Raw genomic sequence first — 24,855 nt, 5'->3', positions numbered from 1 at the left:
TTTTTTTTTCTTCATATTTTGAAATACAAATATATTGGTGTGACTCTTTACATGCAAGAAAAAGATGAAAAAAATGATACATTTGACTAAATACATATTTATGCATTTGATATGTTTGTATTCAATCAACACATCTATTTATAACATTTTAATTTTAAGGTACAGTTTGGGGTCGGTACGTTTTTTTAATAATGTTTTTGAAAGAAGTCTCTTATACTCAACAAGGAAAGTGTTTTCTATTTGAATATATTTTAAAATGTAATTTATTCCTGTGATGGCAAAGCTTAATTTTCAGCATCATTACTCCAGTCTTTGGTGTCACATATGATCCTTCAGAAATCATTCAGATTTGATGATTTGCTGCTCAAGAAACATTTCCAATTATTATCAAGTTTCGCTGCTTCATATATTTGTGAAAATCATGATACATTTTTTCATGATTCTTTGATGAATAGAGAGTTCAGAAGAGCTACATTTATTTTAAACAGAAAACTTTTGTAACATTATAAATGCCATTACTGTCACTTTTGATCAATTTAATGCTCCCTTGCTGAAGAAAAGCATTAAATGCATTAAATTTCATTAAATGCAATACTCTAGAGCCTCGGATTCAAGAGAAAGTGCGGTTTTCGTCCCGGTCGTGGAACACTGGACCAGCTCAATACCCTCTCCAGGGTGCTGGAGGGTTCATGGGAGTTTGCCCAACCAATCCACATGTGCTTTGTGGATTTGGAAAAGGCATTCGACTGTCCCTTGTTGCGGCGTCCTGTGGGCTAAGGGCTGTCCGGTGCCTGTACAACCGGAGCAGGAGCTTGGTTCGCATTGCCGGCAGTATATATATACATATATATATATATAACAATATATTTGATATCTTTATCGCTGAGATTTCCTTATTGTAAAATCTCTTAAATCATTAATAACAAGAACAACAAGTGCCTTAAGAATTATGATCATATTTTTCTCACTGGGCGAGATGTCATTGTTATTTCTCTGTATTTTTTTCTTTACTTTATATTTTATGTCAATGTATCCCCAAGTTTCCCCGAAATGCTTTGCAACTTTTGCTTTCACTAAAGGACCACCCGACCACCCCGGTCACTTAAAGTTTAGCTTTGATGATTTACGTGATTTTGTGGTTTCAGATTCGGTTTTATGTATTTGGCAGGTTAATTAATTCGCAAACGAATATCTCATTTATTTCAAAACACGTGACTTACAGTAGGCTAGCTAAGCCAAAGAAGGTGGTCCTTTAACACCAGTGGATTTCTGCATGTTGGTTATAAAAGTAGCCTATATCTAGGACACAAACACTCACAAAATGCTCACGAATGACGAAGCATAGCCTACCTTTGAAAAGAAGAAACTGCAGCACTAAGCCTGTGTATCACTTTCAGGTAGGCAGGCTTGTTTTAAAATTGATGTTTTAATGTTTTAAGATGAGAGCTGGCCATTATTTTTTTTCTACTTATTAGAAATTAGGTATTTTTTTATATGCCTCTGAAGTGTAATAATGTGACATAGGGGAGAGCGGGGCACAACTAACGCGGGCCTCGTTGAAACACATGTATCTTGTTTTAAATAGCCTACGTCCACATGCTAGCTTGACGAAACTTATATTTAGGCTACTAGATAGAACACTATATAGAGAAAAAATTGCGCCGAAATTCTGAAATGTCTGGAAGATATCACTGAACATTTATTTAACTAGCAAAAGTAAATTGCTTATTTATGTTATTTTTTCATCTCTATTTTGGTGTTTATTTTAAATTAGACAAATCTGATATTATTTGAATCTCCAATATGTTATTTAACAGTTGATATGATTCTTCAATGCTGATCTAACCAGCAGAAGACACTAACAGGGTTTAAATCCCAGTTGCACAGGTGGGGCATGTTGTAACACTGTGTTACAATGAGCCCCTATTATAAATATGCTATTTTCTATTCTATACGTTTATGAATTCTATTGAGAAAACACGAGAAAAAGGTGAATAAAGACTTAAAGTCAATGTTCAGAAATGATTAATTATTATTATTATTATTATTATTGTTTTGAACTATGTTGTATAGCTGCGTTTCTAGTGTGTTCATTGTCAATTTAGTTTGTCTTGTATATTTTTTTTTTTTTTGATTAGATCAGATTACATTTTAAGCTGTCATATGGTCATGTTAGCTTACTATGTGCCCCTCACATGTGACAATGTAGCCCACCTATGGGGTATGTTGTCACATTTCACTTCCATTCTTTCGAGGTATATCAAGAAAAATGTATACACTGTATTAATAAAACAAAAGCACATAATTGTACTAGACGTGGGAAATTAATGTGGGAAAAAATAAATACTCTGAACCTTAAGTAGATTTACACAAACTGAGAAAGTGACCTTTAAAGAAAGAAAAAAACATTATTCAAAGTAATACAACACTTATTACACTTAATTCTTTATTAGGTATGTGTGTATGTGTGTATGTGTTTTCTATGAGGGAAAAGAATATGGGATACAATTAGCTACATAATGCCACAATACAAGACCACAATTCATTTGAATGACAATCAAACATTTGTACAAGAACTTAGAATGCAGGAAATTAGCTGGGTAGCCTACAAACAAAGCAATATAAACCAAGTTAAACTGTTCAATCTAACAGTAGAAACGTATGGAACTTACATAGTTCAATAACGCACACAAGGCAGGAGACACAGCATTTCCAGCAGCAACACACAAGGATTCCTCCATGTGGCATGAACAAAAGGAAGGGGCTATGTGTACAGGTGCTGTCTAATGAAGTCTGTGGCTGATTGAGGCTAATTAGTTGAAGGTGTGGTGAACTGCATGGGGAACTGAGTGGCAAAGAAAAATGAGGCGTGGCAACTACAGGACAGAGAGGAAAACCTCCAAACAATATCTATATCCTTTGAAGGCTATATATAAAACAGTTAGCTCCGGTTGTTATTAAATAAATTCAGATTGTATATGTTGGTAAAAGGCACTTATCTAACACTAAAAGAAGTTTCGTGCCTCTAAAAAGTGCGTTCGACCTTCTTTTTGATCTGAATGGTGTGTGGAAAACAACACTCGGTTACTAACGTAACCTCGGTTCTCTCTAGAGAGGGAACGAGTGTTGTGTAAGTTTAGCTTACGCTACGGGAAAAACTCTTTTTTCTCGAGAATACTGAAGCCAAAAATTATCCTTAATTTTTAATAATTTAAAACGCATTTGCTACAGCAGCAGCCCTAGGTGAGGCAGCTCGCACGCCCATAGGCTGCTCTGCGGCAACTGCTGCAACCTATCAGTGCGTCTGCCATGACTTCAGCGCCAATGGGAAGGCCAATGTAAAACGCTGTGCGTGCTAAGTGTCCAACACAAATGTCCCAAGGGCAGAATGCCCAGGGCTCATGTATGAGTGGAAAGACGCATAGCGGCAAATGGGGCGTGACGACTCGGTAACATGAAGATAGGTGCTTACACATATATACAGTTAAGACAATATATCATCCTTGAACTGCATAGGCCCACAGGACATTGCAATATATATCAACAGTCTAAGCAAACTGGGTTGGGTAGACATAGTTAATACTGCATAATTAGACTGAGAACAGCCTAGCCTGTAGGGCAGGCACTTCCAGGTTGTAAAACCTTATAAATATAGACAGGGAGGCCCAGCCTTCGGAACGTAACCATGTCTTGGTTTGAGGATGACCTTAGAGTCATTAGGCCCAAATTCCAGACACATAGCACTTTTCTGTGTTTGACCACAGGCCCATCGATGGCCTCCCTTCGTAAAGGGCACCCCAACCCATGTTGGAGACGTCTGTCAAGACTACTTTGACCACTGAGGGTAAACCCAGGTTCATGCCGGACTGATACCAGTCGGCTCTCATCCATGGTTTCAGTGACGCCGCGCATGTCCGATTCACCGTGAGGCGCAGCAAGCCTGATGTCCACGCTTGCGCCGGAACACGCCGCCTCAGCCAAAGCTGAAAGGTGCGCATGTATAACGGACCCAGCCATAGCACCAATGAGTGCCTTAGTCTTCGGGACTAAGAAGTAACGGCTGTAGAACCCCGACTCGCTCTCTGCCAAGGGGACGGTCTCTACCGCTCCTTTCCCTAGCAAATTCGCTATCTCGGCGCGAAGTAGGTGTGATTCCTGATACTTCCTGATTCACAGAGGTTTCGACCCGTGCTGTGAAGTGCGGTGATCTGCGAGCGAATTGTAGCGAATAGCCCCGTTTTACTATTTCTAGCACCCATTTCGAGACCCATGGAATCAATTCCCACGCTTTCGCGTGAATAGCCAGGGATAGAATGAAATCTGGGTTCTGGTCGCTGGTATTCAGAGACTCGGGGACCCAGCCATGATGACATGCTTTGTTCATCAAGCTCATATTCAATGGGGCAGTCAGCACTTCGTGCAGCGGCTTCGTATCTAGCATCCCGTCCGTGGAACCGGGAAGGTGTTGTATTACAGACGAAGCTGTGCGAGCTCGCGGCGGAAGGCGCAGATCGCTTAGCAACACAGATACAGTCGTGTTCATATACAGTCGTGGGCACTGTACAGCGGGCACATTGCCTACATGTAAAACATGAACGGCAGAATCCGGTTTGACTGATATGGACCCCGGGGTGGTGTGAGACACTGTGTGGGTAGTGCTTAAGTGTAGGGGTGAACACTGGGCAGTGGGCACTTTTCCTACACTCATAGGTCGAGCGGCATGAGCCAGCTTTATTGATTTTAACCCTGGATGAGTGTGACACACAGAGGGGGTAGTGTTTATGTGTAGGGGTGGGCACTGGGTAGTGGGCACATTTCCTACATACAAAACACCTTCGGCGTGAGCCGGAGAAAGACCAGACATAATGCTCTTTTTGAGAGCGCTGACGTTCCTCTCGAGCCTGGCGATGCTGGGATGCGACGGAGGCAGTGGGGGCGCTGGTTTCCGAGCGGACGGCTGCTTCTTATCGCGGCCCACTGCGGAACTGGAACGCCGTGGCAGAAAATGTCTCATGGCCTGAGACGCCTTCTGCACCTCAGAATAGTGCTCCGCGAAGCCCTTCACTGAGGGACCGAAGAGACCCGACGGTGACACAGGAGCGTCCAAGAAAGTGGCGCGGTCAGAATCAGACATGTCGGACAGCGTTAACCACAAGTGACGCTCCGTAACGGTGAGGGCGGCCATGTTACGTCCGATGGCCTGGGCGGCGGCTTTGGTAGCTCTCAGAGACAGATCCGTCGCACTCCTCAGATCCGTTACACGCTCCAAAGTCGGGCCAGCCTCGTCCAGCGAGCGGAGAAGGTTGGCCTGGTGTATTTGCAAAATCGCCATAGCGTGTAAGGCGGACACGGCTTGGCCGATCAGCGCCGAGGTGGTCCGGCATGCTTTTGTAGGCAGGCTCAACTTGGACCGCCATCCCGCAGAGGGCGGGCACAAGTGAGTCGCCACGGCTTCCTCGACCGGAGGAATGGAAAGATATCCTCTTTCTTTGGCGCCGTCCACCGCAGAGAGCGCCGAAGAAACAGAGGATCTCAGCCTGGCCGAATACGGGGCTCCCACGACCTGGAGAGCTCATCATGAAGTTCAGGGAGGAAGGGAGCGGGCCTCAGAACAGGCGAAGAGCGGCGTCCAGGCAGAAAGCGGCCATCCAGCCTCTTGGGCGCGGGGTCGGGAGCGCTTTGAGGTCCTCCACGGCCTTTGTGAGGAGGCGGAGAAGCTCAGCATCGACCGAAGCCCTGACGCTGGACTAACGTGTCAGTGGGGCGGGGTCCGGTCCATTCCTCGCTCCCAGACGCGATGAGAGAGCAGCTGTCATCCTCCATGGCACCCCCGTCCATCTCGTCAAGCACCGCTCAATCGGAATGCTGACCGTCAGTGAGGGAGACGGGGGACTCTGAGAGAGAGACTCGCAGGGAAACCGTCGGCGAGACCTCTTTCACCGAAGTTTCCCGTGGCCTCTGCGAACGGCGCTTCTTACGGCGCGGTCCAGCAGGAGGCATCTGGGGGACAGACCCGGCGGAAAACACTGCCTGTCGAGCCCGCAGGGTCAAGATAGGCAGCGCTTCTCATTCACGGCAGCCGCCGTTGGCAAGCGCAAGGTCCGCGTGCTCCTGGCCCAGGCAGGAAGCGCACAGCGTGTGGCGGTCCCCGTCGCTGAGCGTGGCTCGACACGAGCCGCAGGACATGGTGGGCATTGAAAAATTCCTTTTAGCTCTTTTAGAGAAACGTGTGTGTCGTGGCGGCGAACACACACGCGTGGCTCTTTCCACGGCGTGGCTTCTTTTTCCGGAGGAAAATCCAGCGATGTGCAGACAACGCTGAAAGGAGACGAAATCATAGTGCAACCTGAGCGATGGGTATTTATAGGCTTAGGCCACACCCATATTGGCGGGCCTTCCCATTGGCGCTGAAGTCATGGCAGACGCACTGATAGGTTGCAGCAGTTGCCACAGAGCAGCCTATGGGCGCACGAGCTGCCTCGCCTAGGGCTGCTGCTGTAGCAAATGCGCTTTAAATTATTAAAAATTAAGGATAATTTTTGGCTTCAGTATTCTCGAGAAAAAGGAGTTTTTCCCTTAGCGTAAGCTAAACTTACGCAACACGAGAGTACTCTCGTAAAAGAGCCACAGATTTGTCCCACCGCTTAGAACGCAACTGAATGCTTTTTCAAGCGTCTCCTTACTTATTTTATAACTTATTTTAAACAGGAAATGACGGAATATTTACGTACATATTTACAGCGGTTCTATTAGCACGGGATTAGTAGGCTAGGCTATTAACGTTACCTGAGGTCATTTTCCTGGACTTTTTTACTGAAGGTAAAAATCGCCTTAATCTTAATCTCTAATGATTACTGACATTCAAACGGGACTAAAATCACTGAGAAGCTCCTGGTAATAATTAGCCTACATTACGCCACCTCTCCATGTTAAACTAGTCCCGTCCGAATAGGACTATAGACACTACGTATAAGGATGAACAGAAGTAGGCTACCTACACAACAATCTCGAAACATGGCAAGCGCAATCTCTCTCTCTGCTGTTCTTTGGAATTGAAATTACCATAATCATAGTAGGCTAATACGTGCTAATTGTTTTTTGTCGCGGCTAGCTTGACCGTGAATTTTCAGTCAGCGAACTGCATTTGAATTGGCAATATCCCTATATCCAACATCATTCGTCCTCAGTTTCAGAAAACTGGACTGCAAAAACATAAATTTTAGTTAGTCTAAATCACTGGTTAATCTTATGAATGCCTGTGCATCAAAGATGACAGACCTTAAAGATTATTATAGCCTACATTAGTGGTTCTCAAACTTTTTCAGCATGAAGGTGTAGGGTGCCTAACTTTGGGGCCCTACATAGAAAATTCATGACACAAAACAACCTCAAACTTACAATTTTAATTAAAGCAAAAGCATATTAAATTATACAATGCTGGAACATCAATTATGTTGGTTGGTAGCCTTATTTCTCCAATGTTTGAATACACTATTTACAGTGAGGAAAATAAGTATTTGAACACCCTGCTATTTTGCAAGTTCTCCCACTTAGAAATCATGGAGGGGTCTGAAATTGTCATCGTAGGTGCATGTCCACTGTGAGAGACATAATCTAAAAAAAAAATCCAGAAATCACAATGTATGATTTTTTAACTATTTATTTGTATGATACAGCTGCAAATAAGTATTTGAACACCTGAGAAAATCAATGTTAATATTTGGTACAGTAGCCTTTGTTTGCAATTACAGAGGTCAAACGTTTCCTGTAGTTTTTCACAAGGTTTGCACACACTGCAGGAGGGATTTTCGCCCACTCCTCCACACAGATCTTCTCTAGATCAGTCAGGTTTCTGGGCTGTCGCTGAGAAACACGGAGTTTGAGCTCCCTCCAAAGATTCTCTATTGGGTTTAGGTCTGGAGACTGGCTAGGCCACGCCAGAACCTTGATATGCTTCTTACAGAGCCACTCCTTGGTTATCCTGGCTGTGTGCTTCGGGTCATTGACTCTCTCCCATGACTCCTCTGGATCATCCAAATGGTCATTGGCAAACTTAAGACGGGCCTTGACATGTGCTGGTTTAAGCAGGGGAACCTTCCGTGCCATGCATGATTTCAAACCATGACGTCTTAGTGTATTACCAACAGTAACCTTGGAAACGGTGGTCCCAGCTCTTTTCAGGTCATTGACCAGCTCCTCCTGTGTAGTTCTGGGCTGATTTCTCACCTTTCTTAGGATCATTGAGACCCCACGAGGTGAGATCTTGCATGGAGCCCCAGTCCGAGGGAGATTGACAGTCATGTTTAGCTTCTTCCATTTTCTAATGATTGCTCCAACAGTGGACCTTTTTTCACCAAGCTGCTTGGCAATTTCCCCGTAGCCCTTTCCAGCCTTGTGGAGGTGTACAATTTTGTCTCTAGTGTCTTTGGACAGCTCTTTGGTCTTGGCCATGTTAGTAGTTGGATTCTTACTGATTGTATGGGGTGGACAGGTGTCTTTATGCAGCTAACGACCTCAAACAGGTGCATCTAATTTAGGATAATAAATGGAGTGGAGGTGGACATTTTAAAGGCAGACTAACAGGTCTTTGAGGGTCAGAATTCTAGCTGATAGACAGGTGTTCAAATACTTATTTGCAGCTGTATCATACAAAGAAATAGTTAAAAAATCATATATTGTGATTTCTGGATTTTTTTTTTTAGATTATGTCTCTCACAGTGGACATGCACCTACGATGACAATTTCAGACCCCTCCATGATTTCCAAGTGGGAGAACTTGCAAAATAGCAGGGTGTTCAAATACTTATTTTCCTCACTGTATGATACATTTTATAAATTACATTATAGTTATCACGCTGACCGACACAGCCATTAACAAAAGTGAATACTTTTAATCATTAATTTACTATTCACAGTAAATGCAGATAAATATCATTTCAACATTTAATTAACATATTTTCAATTCAAGTCTTAAAAAAAACAACTTCTGTGCAGCCACCAGTTTGAGAACCATAAAGCACAGTTATACATTGATTCTTATTAAAGCTACTATTAAAGTTCTCTTACGAGAGGTTCTCTCGTATTGCATAAGTAGCTTACGCTTCGGGAAAGTTCTCTTTCTTCGAGATCTGAAGCCAAAAAATTATCCTTAATTTTGCATTTATTGTCAACGCAGTGCAGCAGCAGGCAGACCGAAGCAAGCTGTATAAGCGTGCTCATTGGCTGCCAGGCGGCAACTGCTTAAGCCTATCAGTGAGCCCGGTGTGACGTCACACCCAATGAGGGCGCTTCGCGCCCTCCACACCCTTCTAACCGTCAAGAAGGGTGTGGCCAGTGTGTATATATTGCGGGCTCACAGGCTGAACTCTGATTTTCTTGTCTTCAGCGAAGCTCTTCGCATCGCTGGATCTTGAGAAGCCGCCGCCGTTGAAACCAGCGACCAGCAAGCCTAGGACAGCGCCTGAGGAAGCCGGCCACCTTCGCCGCCTTCAGCCATCCGTGCCTGCTACGCTATCCGGCGACATATCCTTTTTTCTCTGCTTATTCTGTGTTGTGTGTGTTCGCCCTGCGACACGCACTTTCTCTTCTAAAAGAGCGCGAGACGTTTTTATCAAAATGCCTCGTTTCTCCTGCGGTTCATGCCGCGCCCCGCTCAGCAACGGAGACCGCCATCTCATCTGCGCTCTCTGCCTGGGCCGCGATCACGCCGCCGCACTCTCTACGGGCGGCTGCCCTGAGTGCGAAGAACTCTTAATGTCGACCCTGCGGGCTCGACTTGAGGTTTTTGACCAGGCTGTCGCTCCGCATGTCCCTGTTGGGCCGCGCAAGAAAAAGCGCCGCTCGCAGCTACCACCGGAGACCGATGCGGCGTTCATAAGCTCGCCGGAACCTCTCCCTCGAGCTTCTCTCGCCCTCTCCGCCCCCCCTCCCGGCCGCTCAACCGCCGGCTCTCGCCCGCGCCGCCGCCGTTTCAGGGGATGAGGTGAATGAGTCTGATGGACACGCCGCTGACAGCTGCTCCATCCTGGCGTCTGACAGCGAGGACTGGTCCACCGCCTCCTCTACAGTCCAGGATTCTGGCCGTTCTCGAGCGGGCGAGGACGTGGAGCTTTTGCGCCTCTTTACCCGGGCTGTTGACCAGTTAGGCCTCGAGTGGTCTCCTCCTAAGGAGCCAGCACCAAACAGGCTCGACGGCTGCTTTCTCCATCGCCGCCGCCGATCGCCAGCTTCCAGAACCACGCCTTTCCTGCCTGAGCTCCACAGCGAGCTTTCTAAGTCATGGAATGCACCGGTTTCCGCGAGGGTCTCTTCACACGCCTCATCGACGCTCTCACAGGTTGACGGCGCCGCTGAGAAGGGGTATAATGCCATTCCCCCTGTGGAAGAGGCGGTAGCAGTGCACCTTTGCCCGCCTTCTCGTTGGCGCTCAAAGGCTGCCCTCCCGTCTAAGCCCTGCAGGACCACATCAGCCCTTGTCGGCCGCGCTTTCTCCGCCGCCGGTCAAGCTGCTTCTGTCCTTCACTCCATGGCCGTGCTGCAGATTCTCCAGGCCAATCTCCTCCGTGATATGGACGAGAAAGGTCTGGAATCTGCTTCCATTACGGATCTGAGAAGCGCGACGGACCTGTCCCTTCGCGCTACGAAATCTGCTGCCCAGGCCATCGGACGGTGCATGGCTTCTCTGACCGTTACAGAGAGGCATCTCTGGTTGACGCTCGCCGACATGAGAGAGTCTGAGCGCGCGGTGTTTCTCAACGCCCCTCTCTCTCCCACCGGCCTGTTTGGCCCAGCGGTTAGCGGGATCGTTGACCGTTTTTCGGAGGTACAGAAGACTACACAGGCTATGAATCTCTTCCTGCCTCGAAGCTCTAGCTCTGCTGCACGCCGTCCTCGCGACCAGCCTGCGCAAAGTTCCACCCAGCGTCCAGCTCGACCTCCGTCATCGCAGCGACGACAGGGCGGCCGCCCTAGATCGCGCTCTTCCAGCCGAAACAGACCGCCTCCTCCCCGGGGACCCCGGCAGAGGATTACGGTGAAACCGGAGCCCGCTAAGACCTCCTAGCCCGAGGAAAGAAGCGACGGCTGTGTCCCGCTGCGGCCGGACCACCGTTAAAGCTTCATGTCCTGTCAGTCCCCGTTGCCACGGTTACTGCGGACACTCATTTCGCAGCCAATGAGCCGGTAATCTCACCCTCTCGCCTGCATACAACCGCCGTTTTCACGGCGACCCAGAGAAATCTCAAAAAGAGCATTATGTCTGGTTGCACGGCTCGCACCGCATGTGTTTCAAATGCAGTGAATGTGCCCACGTTTCTGTGTTCACCCCTGCACACAAGCACTATAAATCCCGTGTCTCTCACAGAGCCTACTCTCATAAAGCGAGTAGAATCCGCTCGAGTGTTGAAAGTAGGTCACGTGTACACCTCACGGTGCCCCCGTCTACTCACTGCCTGCTCTGTCACACGGCCATTCACAACCGGTCATGTTCTAAATATAAATGCTGTGCCCGCTCCCCTACGCTCACACATACTAACGAACATTTCGCCCCCGACGCCGCCCTCGCGCGTCGCGCCTCACGCTGTATGTTCCCCGTCCAAAGCCACCGGGACACCACGTGTAAAACGGCCAGTTATCGCTGTGTGCGATCCGCCGTGTCTAAGCACAGAGAGCGCGCGCGCTGCACCCGCCCCTCCGTTTCGAGCTCTCGAGCGCGCGATACGCGGCGATCAGAGCCCGGAGGCCATCCTGCCCCTGGCTGCACACGCAGAAGCGTGGGAGGCTATCCCAGGTGCATCAGAATGGGTGCTAAACACAGTAAAACAGGGCTATACTCTGCAGTTCGCTCGCTGCCCCCCGCGCTTTCAGGCACGTACCGAGACGAGAGTGAATGGGGAAGTAGCACATCTGCTTCGAGCAGAAATAGCGACACTTCTGTGCAAAGGGGCTATAGAACCGGTTCCCCCTTCTATGAGCGAGTCGGGCTTTTACAGCCGTTATTTCCTCGTTCCCAAGAAGGACGGAGCTCTCAGACCGATTTTGGATCTGAGATATTTGAACAAAGCTCTCATGCGAAGACCGTTCAAAATGCTCACAACCAGGCAGATCCTCGCACAAATTCGCCCGAGGGACTGGTTTATCTCTCTCGATCTAAAAGACGCATACTTTCAGATCCAGATAATACCCCGTCACAGGCCATTCTTGAGATTCGCCTTCGACGGTCAGGTATATCAATACACCGTCCTACCATTCGGCCTGTCTCTAGCACCCCGTACATTCACGAAGTGCATGGACACGGCTCTCGCTCCCCTGAGAGGTCGGGGAATGCGGATTTTGAATTATTTGGACGATTGGCTGATTCTAGCACAGTCAGAGGCCGAGCTCATCGCTCACAGAACAGTGCTCCTCAGCCACCTGGAAAGCCTGGGGCTTACGGTCAACTGGACCAAGAGCTCATTGGTGCCCAGTCGTTCAACCTCCTTTCTGGGTTTGGAACTGGACTCTGTGGCAATGACGGCCCGTCTGTCGACACAGCGCGCGCGCTGCATTCGACGCCTGGCCGCTTCCTTCCGGTCGGGCAGCACCGCTCCTCTAAAGACATTTCAGCGCCTATTCGGCAGGGCGGAGGTCGACCTTTTTGCGTCGAAAGACAACGCTCACTGCCCGATATTTTTCTCGAAAAGCGAGGACGCGCTGTCCCAGACCTGGCCCAGCCTCCCGCTGTACGCTTTTCCCCCGATCTCCCTGTTACCTCAGGTTTTAACAAGGATCAGGGAAACACAGCACCCAGTACTCCTTATAGCCCCGCGCTGGGAGAACCAGATTTGGTACCCAGAGCTGGTGAGGCTGTCGCACTCACCCCCATGGCCGATCCCGGTGAGGAAGGATCTCCTCTCTCAAGCCGGTGGGTCAATCTGGCATCCCCATCCGGAGCGGTGGTCTCTGCATGCATGGGTAATCAACGGATATCCGTTGACCTGCCAGAAGGGGTCGTGAACACGATCACGCAGTCTATAGCTCCCTCCACGAGACGGCTCTATGCGTCTAAGTGGTCTGTGTTCTCTAAATGGTGCGCTACTAAGAGCTTTGATCCACGCACATGTGGGGTTCCGCAAGTGCTCTCCTTCCTACAGGAGCTGTTGGAAAAGGGTAGGTCCCCTTCCACGCTCAAAGTGTATGTGGCGGCTATTGCAGCGTTCGCTGAGACGACGCGCAGCCGGGCAATCGGAAGGAATGAGCTTATTATCCGTTTCCTCAGAGGAGCCAGGCGGATGAATCCCCCGCGGCCCCCCTCGGTTCCTATTTGGGATCTGTCCTTGGTCCTGGAGGCCCTGAAGGCTTTTCCTTTTGAACCGCTTGAATCTGTGGATCTAAGTACCTTTCGCTCAAAACCGTTTTTCTGATGGCTCTGTCTTCAGTAAAACGCGTGGGGGACCTGCACGCGCTATCTATTAGCCCTGCATGTCTTGAGTTCGGACCGAATGACTCTAAAGTCATTCTCAGACCGAGACACGGGTATGTTCCCAAAGCGATTGGTACCCCCTTTAGGGCACAAATCATCTCCCTCTCGGCTCTGCCAATATCCAATAACGGGGACAGTGATAACCTCCTATGCCCTGTTAGGGCGCTGAGAGTTTATATCACGCGCTCCGCCGCTTTCAGGCGGTCCGAGCAGCTCTTTGTTTCTTTTGGCGGACGCACCAAGGGTCTCACCGCCTCGAAACAGAGCCTGTACAGGTGGATAGTGGACGCGATTGTAGCAGCTTACGCCTCCAAACACCTGCAGTGTCCTTTGGGTGTCAGAGCCCACTCCACTAGAGACATGGCCTCTTCGTGGGCCTGGTCCAGCGGAATTTCTATTCACGATATTTGTATGGCGGCGGGCTGGGCCTCCCCATCTACATTCGTGAGGTTTTATAACCTGGAAGTTCCCGCCCTGCAGGCTACACTGTTATCAGTTTAAGTGCAGACTATGTCCACATACTGGTTAATTTTCTGGTTGGCACCAGGGGAAGGATTCTTTCCACAAATAGACCAGTGTTTCTGCTCTATTCTCTTTCCCTATACGTGTTTATGCACTGTGTGGGCCCGCGCTGCCGGCCACACCATTTACACTGATGTATACAGACCGGCTATGCCGCTCTATCATTTATGTGAAGTGAAGTGCTTGGTACAGGCGTTGGCCCCACCGGCCACCTGTTTCAACGCTATGTTTTTCCCCGGTCTCCCTGGGATTCATGTGTTGGATGCTCGGCGCGCACGGCGTTGACAATGGGTTCCCGAAGCGTAAGCTACTTACGCAATACGAGAGAACCTCTCGTAAGAGAACGTACTCGGTTACCTAATGTAACCTCGGTTCTCTCTAGAAGAGGGAACGAGTATTGCGTAACCTGCCGTGACGCGCCACGAGCTTTTGCGCTTCAGACTATGAAAACCAGAGTTCAGCCTGTGAGCCCGCAATATATACACACTGGCCACACCCTTTTTGACGGTTAGAAGGGCGCGAAGCGGTTGCCGCCTGGCAGCCAATGAGCACGCTTATACAGCTTGCTTCGGTCTGCCTGCTGCTGCACTGCGTTGACAATAAATGCAAAATTAAGGATAATTTTTTGGCTTCAGATCTCGAAGAAAGAGAACTTTCCCGAAGCGTAAGCTACTTACGCAATACTCGTTCCCTCTTCTAGAGAGAACCGAGGTTACATTAGGTAACCGAGTACGTTCTCAGTCAAGAGCAGTGAGTGATATTCTCTTTGTGTTTTGTTGTTTTCTTAACATTAAAGGGATAGTTCCCCCAAAAATGAAAAATTGTCATAATTTACTCACTCAATTTGTTTTAAACCCGATTAAGTTTCTTTCTTCTGTTGAAAATAAAAGTTATTTTGAAGAATGTGGGTAACCAAACAGTTCTGGTCCCCAGTGACTTCTATAGTTTATTTTTTCCTATATGGAAGTCAATGGGAACCAGCAACTGTTTGGTTAGCCACATTCTTCAAAATATCTATTTTGTGTTCAGCACAAGAAAGAAATTAATACAGGTTTGGAACAACATAAGAGTGAGTAAATAATGACAGAAATTAAAATTTTTGGGTGAACTAAAAAAAACTCCTTTAAGGACAAACGGCAGCATGTTTACAATTAGGCTACTGTCACTTTAAGACTGGGATGCATCTAATATACACACATATGACATGCACCAGATTTTCTCTCAAATGATTGCTTTCACTTTAGACATAACCTGTGTAACTGTGTTTATGTAAACCTTGTGTGTATTTGACAGTATTGGCACAATAAGACTCGAAAGATAACTTTGTCCAGTAACCAGGCGCTGTCTGACAGGCTTTTAGTACCTGTGCGCTTCGGGTGTACGCTCTCAGAAAAGCGCCTGTTAGAACAGCGCATCAGCACACAATGAAATGTTTAACCGGCAAGGCTTTAAAGCACATGCAAATAATGAACTTTTGTGAATTGCAGAGTCCCGTGAGTACCGCTACCTCTACGTTAACATGTAATGTGAATGTATGTCGCGTTGTTGAGACGGAGGGACCAGAATTGCAACTGATATAATGCACTGTAGCCCGATACTACAATATTTCTTAAAAAGCAGAGCGTGCAGACATTTAAAAAATCATGGTCCACGCCCACTTCATCCTACGCTCTTGATGTTTTTTAAATTTCCTGTTACGACTCTGTGTGAGAAACCGCTTCAGACCATTCAGTTTGTGCAGGGAGCTGAACAAATAATTCAAACTGATTTGTGAACCAATTTAGACAGTTTTGCCAACTTGTTTGATCAAGTTTGAACAGAACAGAATCAACTCAAAGGAGTGATTCATTTGTGATTCATGCATGCTTACACAAAATACTAACATAACCTCAGTTCCCTGAGATGAGGGAACGAGTATTGCGTAAGGCTAGCTGACGCTATGGGAAATCTCCCTTTCTCGAGAATATTGAAGCAAAAATCTTTAAAACGCAGTGCAGCTGCACAGCAGACACAGATGAGCGTCCAGCGCGGTCATTGGCTGTGCTGCAGCAACTGCACAAACCAATGGCGAGGCAGCTCAGACGCGTGAAGAAGCGTCAACGCGTGAGCTGGTACACAAGTTTTCAGCCAGTGCTGAAGAGGCCGCATGTTCAGTAGTCCTAGCTGGAGTACTGATGATGCTAAAGCCATGAGACCCAACATCCTCTGAAATCTTTTGAGGGGGGCGCGCTGAAAGATGCCGCTAGGCATTGAATGGAGAGCGCGCGCTCTGGTGTAAGATGCGCTTTCATTTGTATAGAGTCTATCACTATGCCCAGGAAAGAAATACTTTGGCTTGGAGACAGTGTGCTCTTGGCAGCATTGATCCTGAGACCCAGGCATTCTAGACGGCTGAGGAGCCAGGATCTGTGCGTTATCAACTGAGTCTTCGATTGAGCTATAATCAGCCAATCGTCGAGGTAGTTTAACACTCGCACTCCCTGCTGTCTCAGGGGGGTTAGTGCTGCGTCCATACACTTCGTAAATGTACGAGGTGACAGGCCGAAAGGTAGTACTGTGTACTGGTAAGCCTGCCCCTCGAAGGCGAATCTCAGAAATGGCCTAAGATGAGGCAATATCTGGATGTGAAAATAAGCATCTTTCTGATCCACATTCAGAGAAATTCACAATTTTAAAAAGTGCCCGTCCCTGTTTACTTGTAGCCTGTCAATAACAATATCCGCGTTATCCCTGGTTTCCGCTTGTACTGCCATAGTAACCATGATGACAACTGCGTAGTGGATAACGTCTAGCGGCACGCTGTTGTTGTTTTGTTCAAACATTATGGACCATGGCAAGCAGACTATGGGACAAAAGGAGAACTAAAACGAGGATCAATATCAGCATGGCATACTCTAAGATGTATACGACTTTCCTTCTTCAGATTAACACGAATGAAGGGTTTTAGAAAAGAAAAAAACATCTCTGGGAATACATATAATGCAAACTCATGTGTTCCTAAAAGTTGGAGCATCAAACAGCGCATACTGCAGTAATCCATACGGCCCCAATGGATGGATCAATGTCTTCTGAAGTGAAACGATAAGTGTTTGTAAGAAAAATTGCAATATTTTATACTTTTTAAACTTTAGACTTTCACTTCAGACCAATTGTAATAAGTTGTTTTTCAAATAAAAGTTTCTGAGTCAGTGATATAAGATTGTCATTGATCATTTAAAGGGACAGACACAAAAATGGAGCGTTTTTGCTGACCCTCAAAAAGTGACAATTTTAACATGCTATATAAAAATATTTGGTTGGTATTTTGAGCTAAAACTTCATATATACACTCTGGGGACATCAAATAATTATTTGACATATTGTAAAAAGGGCATTGTACCACCCCTTTAATAGTTTTAGCTTTACTTGCCTTGAAACATGTAAGCCCAGACTTAAACATCTTTTTGGTATAAAAAAACAACAGCTGTATAAATGCATAGATATGTACCCTGTAATTTTAAAAAGCCTATATAGTATGTATTGGTAAACTAGCCTGTCAAGCCAGACCTACATCAAGATGTTAGATCTGGCAACTCACCATAGACACGGCTCAATCCGAGGGGCGGGATAAACAGCTGTCTTTCAAATTCATTCTGCACGCAATAGGACAGCGCTTCAACCAACCAGAGCGTTTTCCCAACAGCGGAGCTAGTTGATAGATTCAACTTTTGACATATCTGGCTGGCAAAACTACGAACACATCTTCCTTTTTTTAAGAATGACTTAAGTGCCGTTCTTTGCTCTTTTCTCAAAGAAAAACTTAACTCCAAGTCCTCCAGAGTCGCGGCCAAAGCCGATTCGAAAGACTGTTCGCCAGCAGCCGCCATTCTTTGTTTTCAACAAACCGTTGCAACTCTGTCGTCATTATGTTAAGCCCGCCCCGCCTACTCTATACACGATGTGATTGGCCTGACCCAATTTAGGATTTTGCAGCTAGAAGGTCTATGGAGAGTTGATACATTTTGCTGCCGCTAGGGTGCGTCTAGATTTCTAGGCTATTGGTAAACCATTATTACAAAAAGGTACCCTGTGTATGCTCTCGCTAAATTGCTCCCAAATGTAAGATTGTTGGATCATAATAGTAGATTAAGTACCCCTTAGTTCTATAATACTTACAGTATAATGATTTTTTAAATCTCCTGGTTGTTACCCTTTTTTCCCTAAACTTTACATATTGTTCCCTTATACATACATGTAAGTACTTTATAGGTATACTATAATTACAGAAAGTTACGCTGTAAATTTGTCTTAATTACGCAGTACTTTCCGTGCTGTAATCTAAAGCGTTACCAAAATATGATTTAATGGATTATCACTTTCGACCAATAGGTGGCACAATTACGAAATGTATGTGGTGTTGTTCACAGTGAGGTGACAGTGATACAAAGTTTGGTGTCAATATGTCAAGGCATTGTAGAGATAAAGCCTGAATAGTCATTTTGGCATCATGCCTCAACTTTGCTGCTGTGGTATACAAAAACGGTTTCGTCTATCGACACGAAATCCAGCACCTTTAGTATGAGCAGACGGGCCTCGCCCTTTCTCTCCCTCCCTCTCCCGAGCACGGACGTGGCATGCCAGTCGAGTTTGCGCATGATTATTTAAGCCCGGGAGCACGCGAGACGGTTTCTTTCGGGCTGGAAGATGTAATTTATACTGCAGCTTCCGACTCCGAGGATTCCGGGCCTGCTTTAACCGAAGACATTATCCTGCCTAGCGGCCAGGAAACGCGGCCTACTGCGGCTTACACGGAGCTTATGGACGTGCTTTTGCGCGCTATGGAGAAGCTCGCTATCGACTGGCCTGACGAGCCCCGCGAGTCACAGTCGTCTAAACTCGACAAGAGATTTCTTAGTGGCCCTAATTCTAGGCCAGAGCGAAGAAAGCTGCCCTTTTTCAATGATCTGCATCACGAGATTTCCAGATCCTGGAAGCAGCCTTTCTCTGCTCGTCTGACGAATGCAGCAGCCGCTGACTTCACCAACCTCGTGGGTTCTGTGGAGCAGGGTTATTCCGCCATTCCAGCGGTCGAGGACACATTAGCTAATCACCTCACTCCGTCGTCTGCGCCATCATGGAAGTCGCGTCCCCTCCTTCCTTCTAAAGCATGTAGGACTACTTCCTCCCTTATCGGGAAATCCTACATGGCAGATGGTCAGGCAGGCATGGCCCTACACACTATGGTCATTCTTCAGGCCTACCAGGCGGACGTCCTGAAGGAAATGGACGAGGGAAATGGAGTGACTGCTGAAGCTGTCAAAGAGCTTCGTAAAGCCACGGATCTGGCCCTAAGAGCCAACAAGCACACCGCACGTGCTGTAGGCCGTTCTATGGCGGGTGCGGTTGCAGCGGAGCGTCATCTATGGCTTAATCTCACAGAGATCTGCGACAAAGAGAAAGTTTTTCTCCTAGACGCCCCTATTTCACAGCCTGGTCTGTTTGGGGAGGCGGTCAACACGGTGGTTGAGAAATTCCGAGCTGCTAAGTCTCAGTCGGCTGCATTTAAGCAATTTATGCCTAGGAGGGTTAAGGAATCTTCCAACCCCTCCCCTTCTCAACCCAGAGAACGCCCCTCTCATAGTGCGGAGTTCCCTACTAGGAGGAGTGACCCGGCTCATCTCCCACCAACCACGGTTTGGGGAGCCCGCGGTCGCCCGTTTCCCTGCCAGCGACCTCACAGACGTCTTAAGCTGAAGCGCTCCAACAAACCGGCCGCTCCAGCTTCCTCGAGCCGTTCCTGACCCTCTGGTCAGAAAAAGGAGAGCTCCTCTCCATCTACGAGGTTGGGACAGACCGCGCAAGCATTTCTGCCCGCCTCTATCCTTTTCCTACACTGTCACCTTTGCCACCCAGTGTGTTTCAAAGTGCAGTCCCTATTTTACCATTTTCACTCAGTCCGGCGTGGGAGGAAGGAGACGCACTTTGCTCTCTCCCCTCACCCCCGACGCACTTTATACCTGCTGATCGCATCCTCGGAGGCACATTTCGTTTTCCTCAGGAGCAGGCAGACCCAGTCACTCTGATCCAGGCAGTGGTACTTCCCATCACGTGTCAGGACGCCAGGTGCTCTCCTCCACGGACAACCACGCCACCCCACGAGAATCAGCGCGACACCCTGACTCAGGTATGTCCTCTGCACTGCAACACCCCTTTTCCTCTATCACATTTCTTTCAAGAATGTGAGCGCCTACCAGGGGTATCGCCTTGGATCCTTCACACAGTTCGACTCGGCTACACTCTTCAGTTTTGTCGCAACCCCCCCTTTCCTACTGTAGTTGACAGCACCGCAAAGGCTTCTGTACTACAGCAGGAGATTTCATCTCTTCTACTCAAAGGGAAGATAGAGGAGGTTCCTTCGGGGGAAATCGAACAGGGCTTCTACAGCCGTTATTTCCTAGTCCCGAAGAAGGGCGGTGGCCTGCGACCCATACTAGACCTCCGCCGACTAAATTTCTCCCTTTACAAAGGGAAATTCAAGATGTTGGCGCTGAAAGCTATCATATCTCACATTCGGTTGGGAGATTGGTTCGTGACAGTAGACCTCAAGGATGCCTATTTTCACATCCAGGTCGTACGGCGACACAGGAGGTACCTCAGGTTCGCCTTTAGAGAAAGAGCGTACCAGTACAGGGTCCTCCCTTTTGGCCTCGCTCTAGCACTGAGGATGTTCATGAAGTGTATGGATGCTGCTCTGGCCCCGTTGCGGCTCCAGGGCATCCGTATTCTCAATTACCTGGATGATTGGCTCCTTTTAGCCCACTCCAGGGAGTTAGTGACTCACCACAGGTACATTGTCCTTCATCATATTCAGTCTCTCGGTTTGAGGTTAAATACGGAGAAGAGCGTTCTTACCCCAGCTCAACACACTGCTTTCTTGGGGGTACACATGGATTCCGTTCTTATGCAGGCCAGCTTGGCTCCTGCGCGGATTTCCAGTTTGGTGACATGTTTGGCCCACTTCACGCTAGGCCATCATGTTTCTGTGGGCACTTGCCGCAGCCTCCCCTGTGCTACCCCTAGGTCTGCTCCACATGAGACCTTTTCTTTGGTGGATGAAGCTCTCAGGGGCTTGGCCCACGGGTCCAGCCCTTCGCCTGTTGAAGGTGTCGCGCAGTTGCTTCCGTGCCCTGTCAATTTGGCGGGACCTCCTCTTTCTTCGGAAAGGGGTCAGCATGGGTGCGGTATTCCGTCGCCAGATGATTACGACGGATGCCTCTCTGACCGGATGGGGAGCGGTTTTCGAAGGCAGACCAGCTTGTGGGATCTGGACTGGCGAGACCCTGTCTTGGCACATAAACAGCTTGGAGCTGAGAGCTGTCTTTCTGGCTCTACACCACTTTCTCCCTTTTCTCAAAGGACACCATGTCATTGTCAGAACGGACACAGTCGCACAGCCTGAACAGGTCTATTCACCTCCTCCTGTGGTCTCAGGAAAAGTTCCTCTCACTGTGGGCAGTCCATGTCCCTGGGATCCTCCAGCTCTTGGTATGTTTTGGTGCTGGTCGTCGCGGGCTTGCCGCATCAAAGCAGAGAATTTCCCACTGGGTTACAGAGGCTATTTCACTGGCATATGAGGTGCGCGGTCTGCCTTCACCTCTTAGCATCAGGGCACATTCCACCAGAAGTGTGGCTTCCTCTCAAGCTCTTTTTAGAGGGGCCCTCCTGGAAGACATTTGTGTGGCGGCAGGCTGGTCCTTTCCACACACTTATGTCAGATTTTACAGTTTGGATCTCGACATGACTCCAAGTTCCCAAATTTGATCTGCTTGAACCAGTCGTGTGAGTTATCTGGTCATTGTACTAGTTACGGCAGCACTTAGCTTGGCGAGTTTGGTATTTCATTCCCACTGCGTCTTAAGCTACGCAGTGTTGAGTGAACCTATGAAAGAGAACGTCTCTGGTTACTAATGTAACCTATGTTCTCTGAATAGGGAACGAGACGCTGCGTTCGCTGCCAAGCTCCTCGCGCTGCCGACAAGCTTCTTTTTCGGCAGAGAAATCTGAGGAGCAGATGGCGCGCGTGCCTGTATAATGTGACGACGTAAGAGCGTTGGGGTGGCGCCCGCGCCATCAGCTAATGAATTGGCGCGATTCTATAAGGGCTTCAGACAATCGGCACACCCAGATGGCGTTCCCACTGCGTCTTAAGCTACGCAGCGTCTCGTTCCCTATTCAGAGAACATAGGTTACATCAGTAACCAGAGACGTTTTAAAAGAAAATAAAGATTGCGGACAGGAAGTTTGGCTGACTATGACAAAATTGGTAACTATGTTTTTGGCATAACCCAAGAAATCTATTGAAACCAGTGTCATTACAATAGGCAAATTTATTCAAAAGTTATTAGTATTTTTGGAAATTTTGTTATAACTTTTTTACCACATGGTGGCGCTGCCCTTACAGTTCAAAAGTTATTAGCATAAACATGAGTGAAACTTTGGACAGATGGTGGCACTAGAGGGATTGAGACTCCAAATTTGCTATGGTGACAGTTCAGATCGTCCTCTATCAGTGTGCCAAATTTCATAACTTTGGCTTAACCATTGACTTCCATGATGGAAGAAGAATAATAAGAACGCCAACGATTTCAAGAGTTGCCTACGCACTTTCAGTGCTTAGCCCCTAATAATAAGGGTAACAACAAACAGGTGAGAATGATCAGGCAAGGGAACCAGGAAACAGGAACACTAAGCACAAGACAGAACTAACGAAAAGATCACAAAACAAAAGCACAAGGAATACATAATTTGTGACAGAAGATTATCATTATGTGCCTGAGAACAACTGCACGCTTGTGTGATATTGTTATTTAATCCTTTCACTAATTGGCTCAGTGTAGACCACAGATATGTTATACATTTAAGTTTCTTTCATTTTGTGTTTCAGTATGACAGTCGAAATGAGGCGGTAAGCTTTTTTTAATCTAATCTCTTCACAAAGTGTTGCTGGTATTAAAATTGAATGATCAATTATTGATATGATGTTGTACATTAAAAATGACAAATATTTCCATTGTAAATGCCATTCAAGGTGTCAAAATATTTTTTTTTCTTTCCATATCTTCGAACTTGCAGTGTAATGGATTTGCAGGACATGGAGGCAGTTTCTGGGCCTCTAAATGAGGGAATTGTCTCTATCTGCAACATCTGCAAGTCCCTCTTGGATGCGCATGTAGATCCCAACACTGGCAAATTCTCCAATTACAAACAAATCAGGAAACACATTGAGCACGCTGATCAGTGCCTGAAAAAATCAAAGAAAATGATGGAAGAAAAACTGAAATCTTTTGATAAACGCATGGAGCAACTTACTAAAGAAAAAGAAAATGTTGAGCAACGGAACAAAAAAAAACGCATGGCCATGGATGAATTAAACATCAAGAAGAAATCTGCCGAAGAATCATTAAAGAATTCTAAAGCAGCTTTGGAGCAGGCTAAAAAAATTGTAGCATTAAGAAAAGATGAAATAAATAGAGAGACAGATAGGAAGAACACAGGTGAAGGTGTAGCAATTGCAGGGGCAGCAGTGACTGCAATACCAGTTTGCGGATGTATTGTTGGTGAGAAATCATCTCTGATTCACTATTATATATTATATATTACCATCCTAATGAGTAAAACTAACCAGTATTGGTGGCTGATATGATTTCTTGCTTTCCTTTAGGGCCAATAATGATGGCTACGGGAGCATGTGTACGTGATGATGCCTCAAAGGCTATACGCGATGCTGAAGATGAGCTAAAAAAAAATCAGTCCCAAGTGAATGACAACAGCATAAAGGTGTCTAATTACCAATCCAATATCTCTACCATACAGAATGAGATTAAAGAGACTGAGAAGGTGCTGGATAAAATTCAGAGGGAGATTGAAGAGGTGAAGCAGCGTCTAGAGTTCATAGCTGATTATCAGCAATTAACCAGGAAAGCTGTGAACCTTCTGAGTGTTCTTAGTGGAAGAGCCACTGTATTGGAGAAGCAAACTCAACGTTTCATCCTCTCTGGGCCTGTGATGAAGTGCATGGAAGATGTGATGAAGGCAGCAGGAAATGTTGGAGAGAATCGGCTCCTTTATAGTCAGGGTGTACCAGGCTTCATAAATACTTTGAAGGAGAATGTTGGAAGACTGCTAGCTTTGTGCAACTCAACCCAAAATTCTGAATATAACAGCTATTACTAATCATCTAAATGTAGAATGCATAGAAACCATCTTACAAGCAAGGCAAGAAACAAAAAATGAGAATGAGGCATAAGACTTTGACATGCAAAATGTGATATTTCTAAATGAAAGCATTGTATAACGACAAACAATATCATAGTAAGACTTTTATATCTTAAATGGTAATAGTAAAAATTATAATTAGAACATGTATCTATAAACAACATTACCTGTTTTTTTATATTGATAAACATTTTAAGTTATATTTTATGCATTAAAATGTTTTATAAACAGGCTACAAAATCAAAAGTTGTAATATCTCTCTCTCTCTCTCTCTCTCTCTCTCTCTCTATATATATATATATATATATATATATATATATATATATTACAGATATATATATATTACAGAGTGACAGAGGTGGGAAATCCAGGGCCCAATGAGTAGAAGTCCTGCCATATGTTTATTCCACCCATAAACTCAGTCAGCTGATTTCACTAATTAGTTCTCTCTCCTGTCTGAATTAGCAAATCCAGGTGATTGGAACAAAATACTGAGGAGGACTTTTACTTTCTGAACCTGGACTTTACACCTCTGCATAGCAATGCCACATGTCAGTCAAGAGCAAAGAAATAAACCAGAACTGGACCTTATCGTAGCCAAAAAATAGTAATTTCAGCCA

At 46.6% G+C, this 24,855-nt stretch overlaps 1 protein-coding gene across 2 annotated transcripts; it reads left to right on the top strand.

The window, feature by feature from the left end:
* The first annotated feature begins 1,312 nt into the window (after positions 1-1,312).
* On the top strand, positions 1,313-24,484 carry LOC311067510 (uncharacterized protein). 2 transcript variants are annotated; one of them, XM_084089422.1, is made up of 4 exons: positions 1,313-1,397; positions 22,905-22,925; positions 23,093-23,577; positions 23,682-24,484. In XM_084089422.1, exons 2-4 carry the CDS (start codon positions 22,906-22,908, stop codon positions 24,191-24,193), a joined length of 1,017 nt encoding a protein of 338 aa, XP_083945548.1. In that variant the 5' UTR covers positions 1,313-1,397; position 22,905; the 3' UTR covers positions 24,194-24,484. The 2 variants fall into 2 exon arrangements, with proteins under 2 accessions (XP_083945548.1, XP_083945547.1); XM_084089421.1 differs by lacking the exon at positions 1,313-1,397 and adding an exon at positions 20,019-20,144 and having other exon boundaries at positions 23,682-24,468.
* Positions 24,485-24,855: the final 371 nt, after the last annotated feature.

This window comes from Abramis brama, assembly GCF_963993115.1.
Source record: "Abramis brama genome assembly, chromosome: 17".
NCBI lineage: Eukaryota > Metazoa > Chordata > Actinopteri > Cypriniformes > Leuciscidae > Abramis > Abramis brama.
The sequence above is the reverse complement of the archived record's forward strand: the minus strand, read 5'-3'. Positions and strand labels throughout refer to the sequence as shown.

Bases quoted from the DNA above. Each gene is read 5' to 3' on its own strand.
- LOC311067510 (XM_084089422.1), top strand. From the start codon at position 22,906: ATGACAGTCGAAATGAGGCG. The intron at 22,926-23,092 runs GTAAGCTTTTTT...TCGAACTTGCAG, and splicing joins ATGACAGTCGAAATGAGGCG to TGTAATGGATTTGCAGGACA. The intron at 23,578-23,681 runs GTGAGAAATCAT...GCTTTCCTTTAG, and splicing joins AGTTTGCGGATGTATTGTTG to GGCCAATAATGATGGCTACG.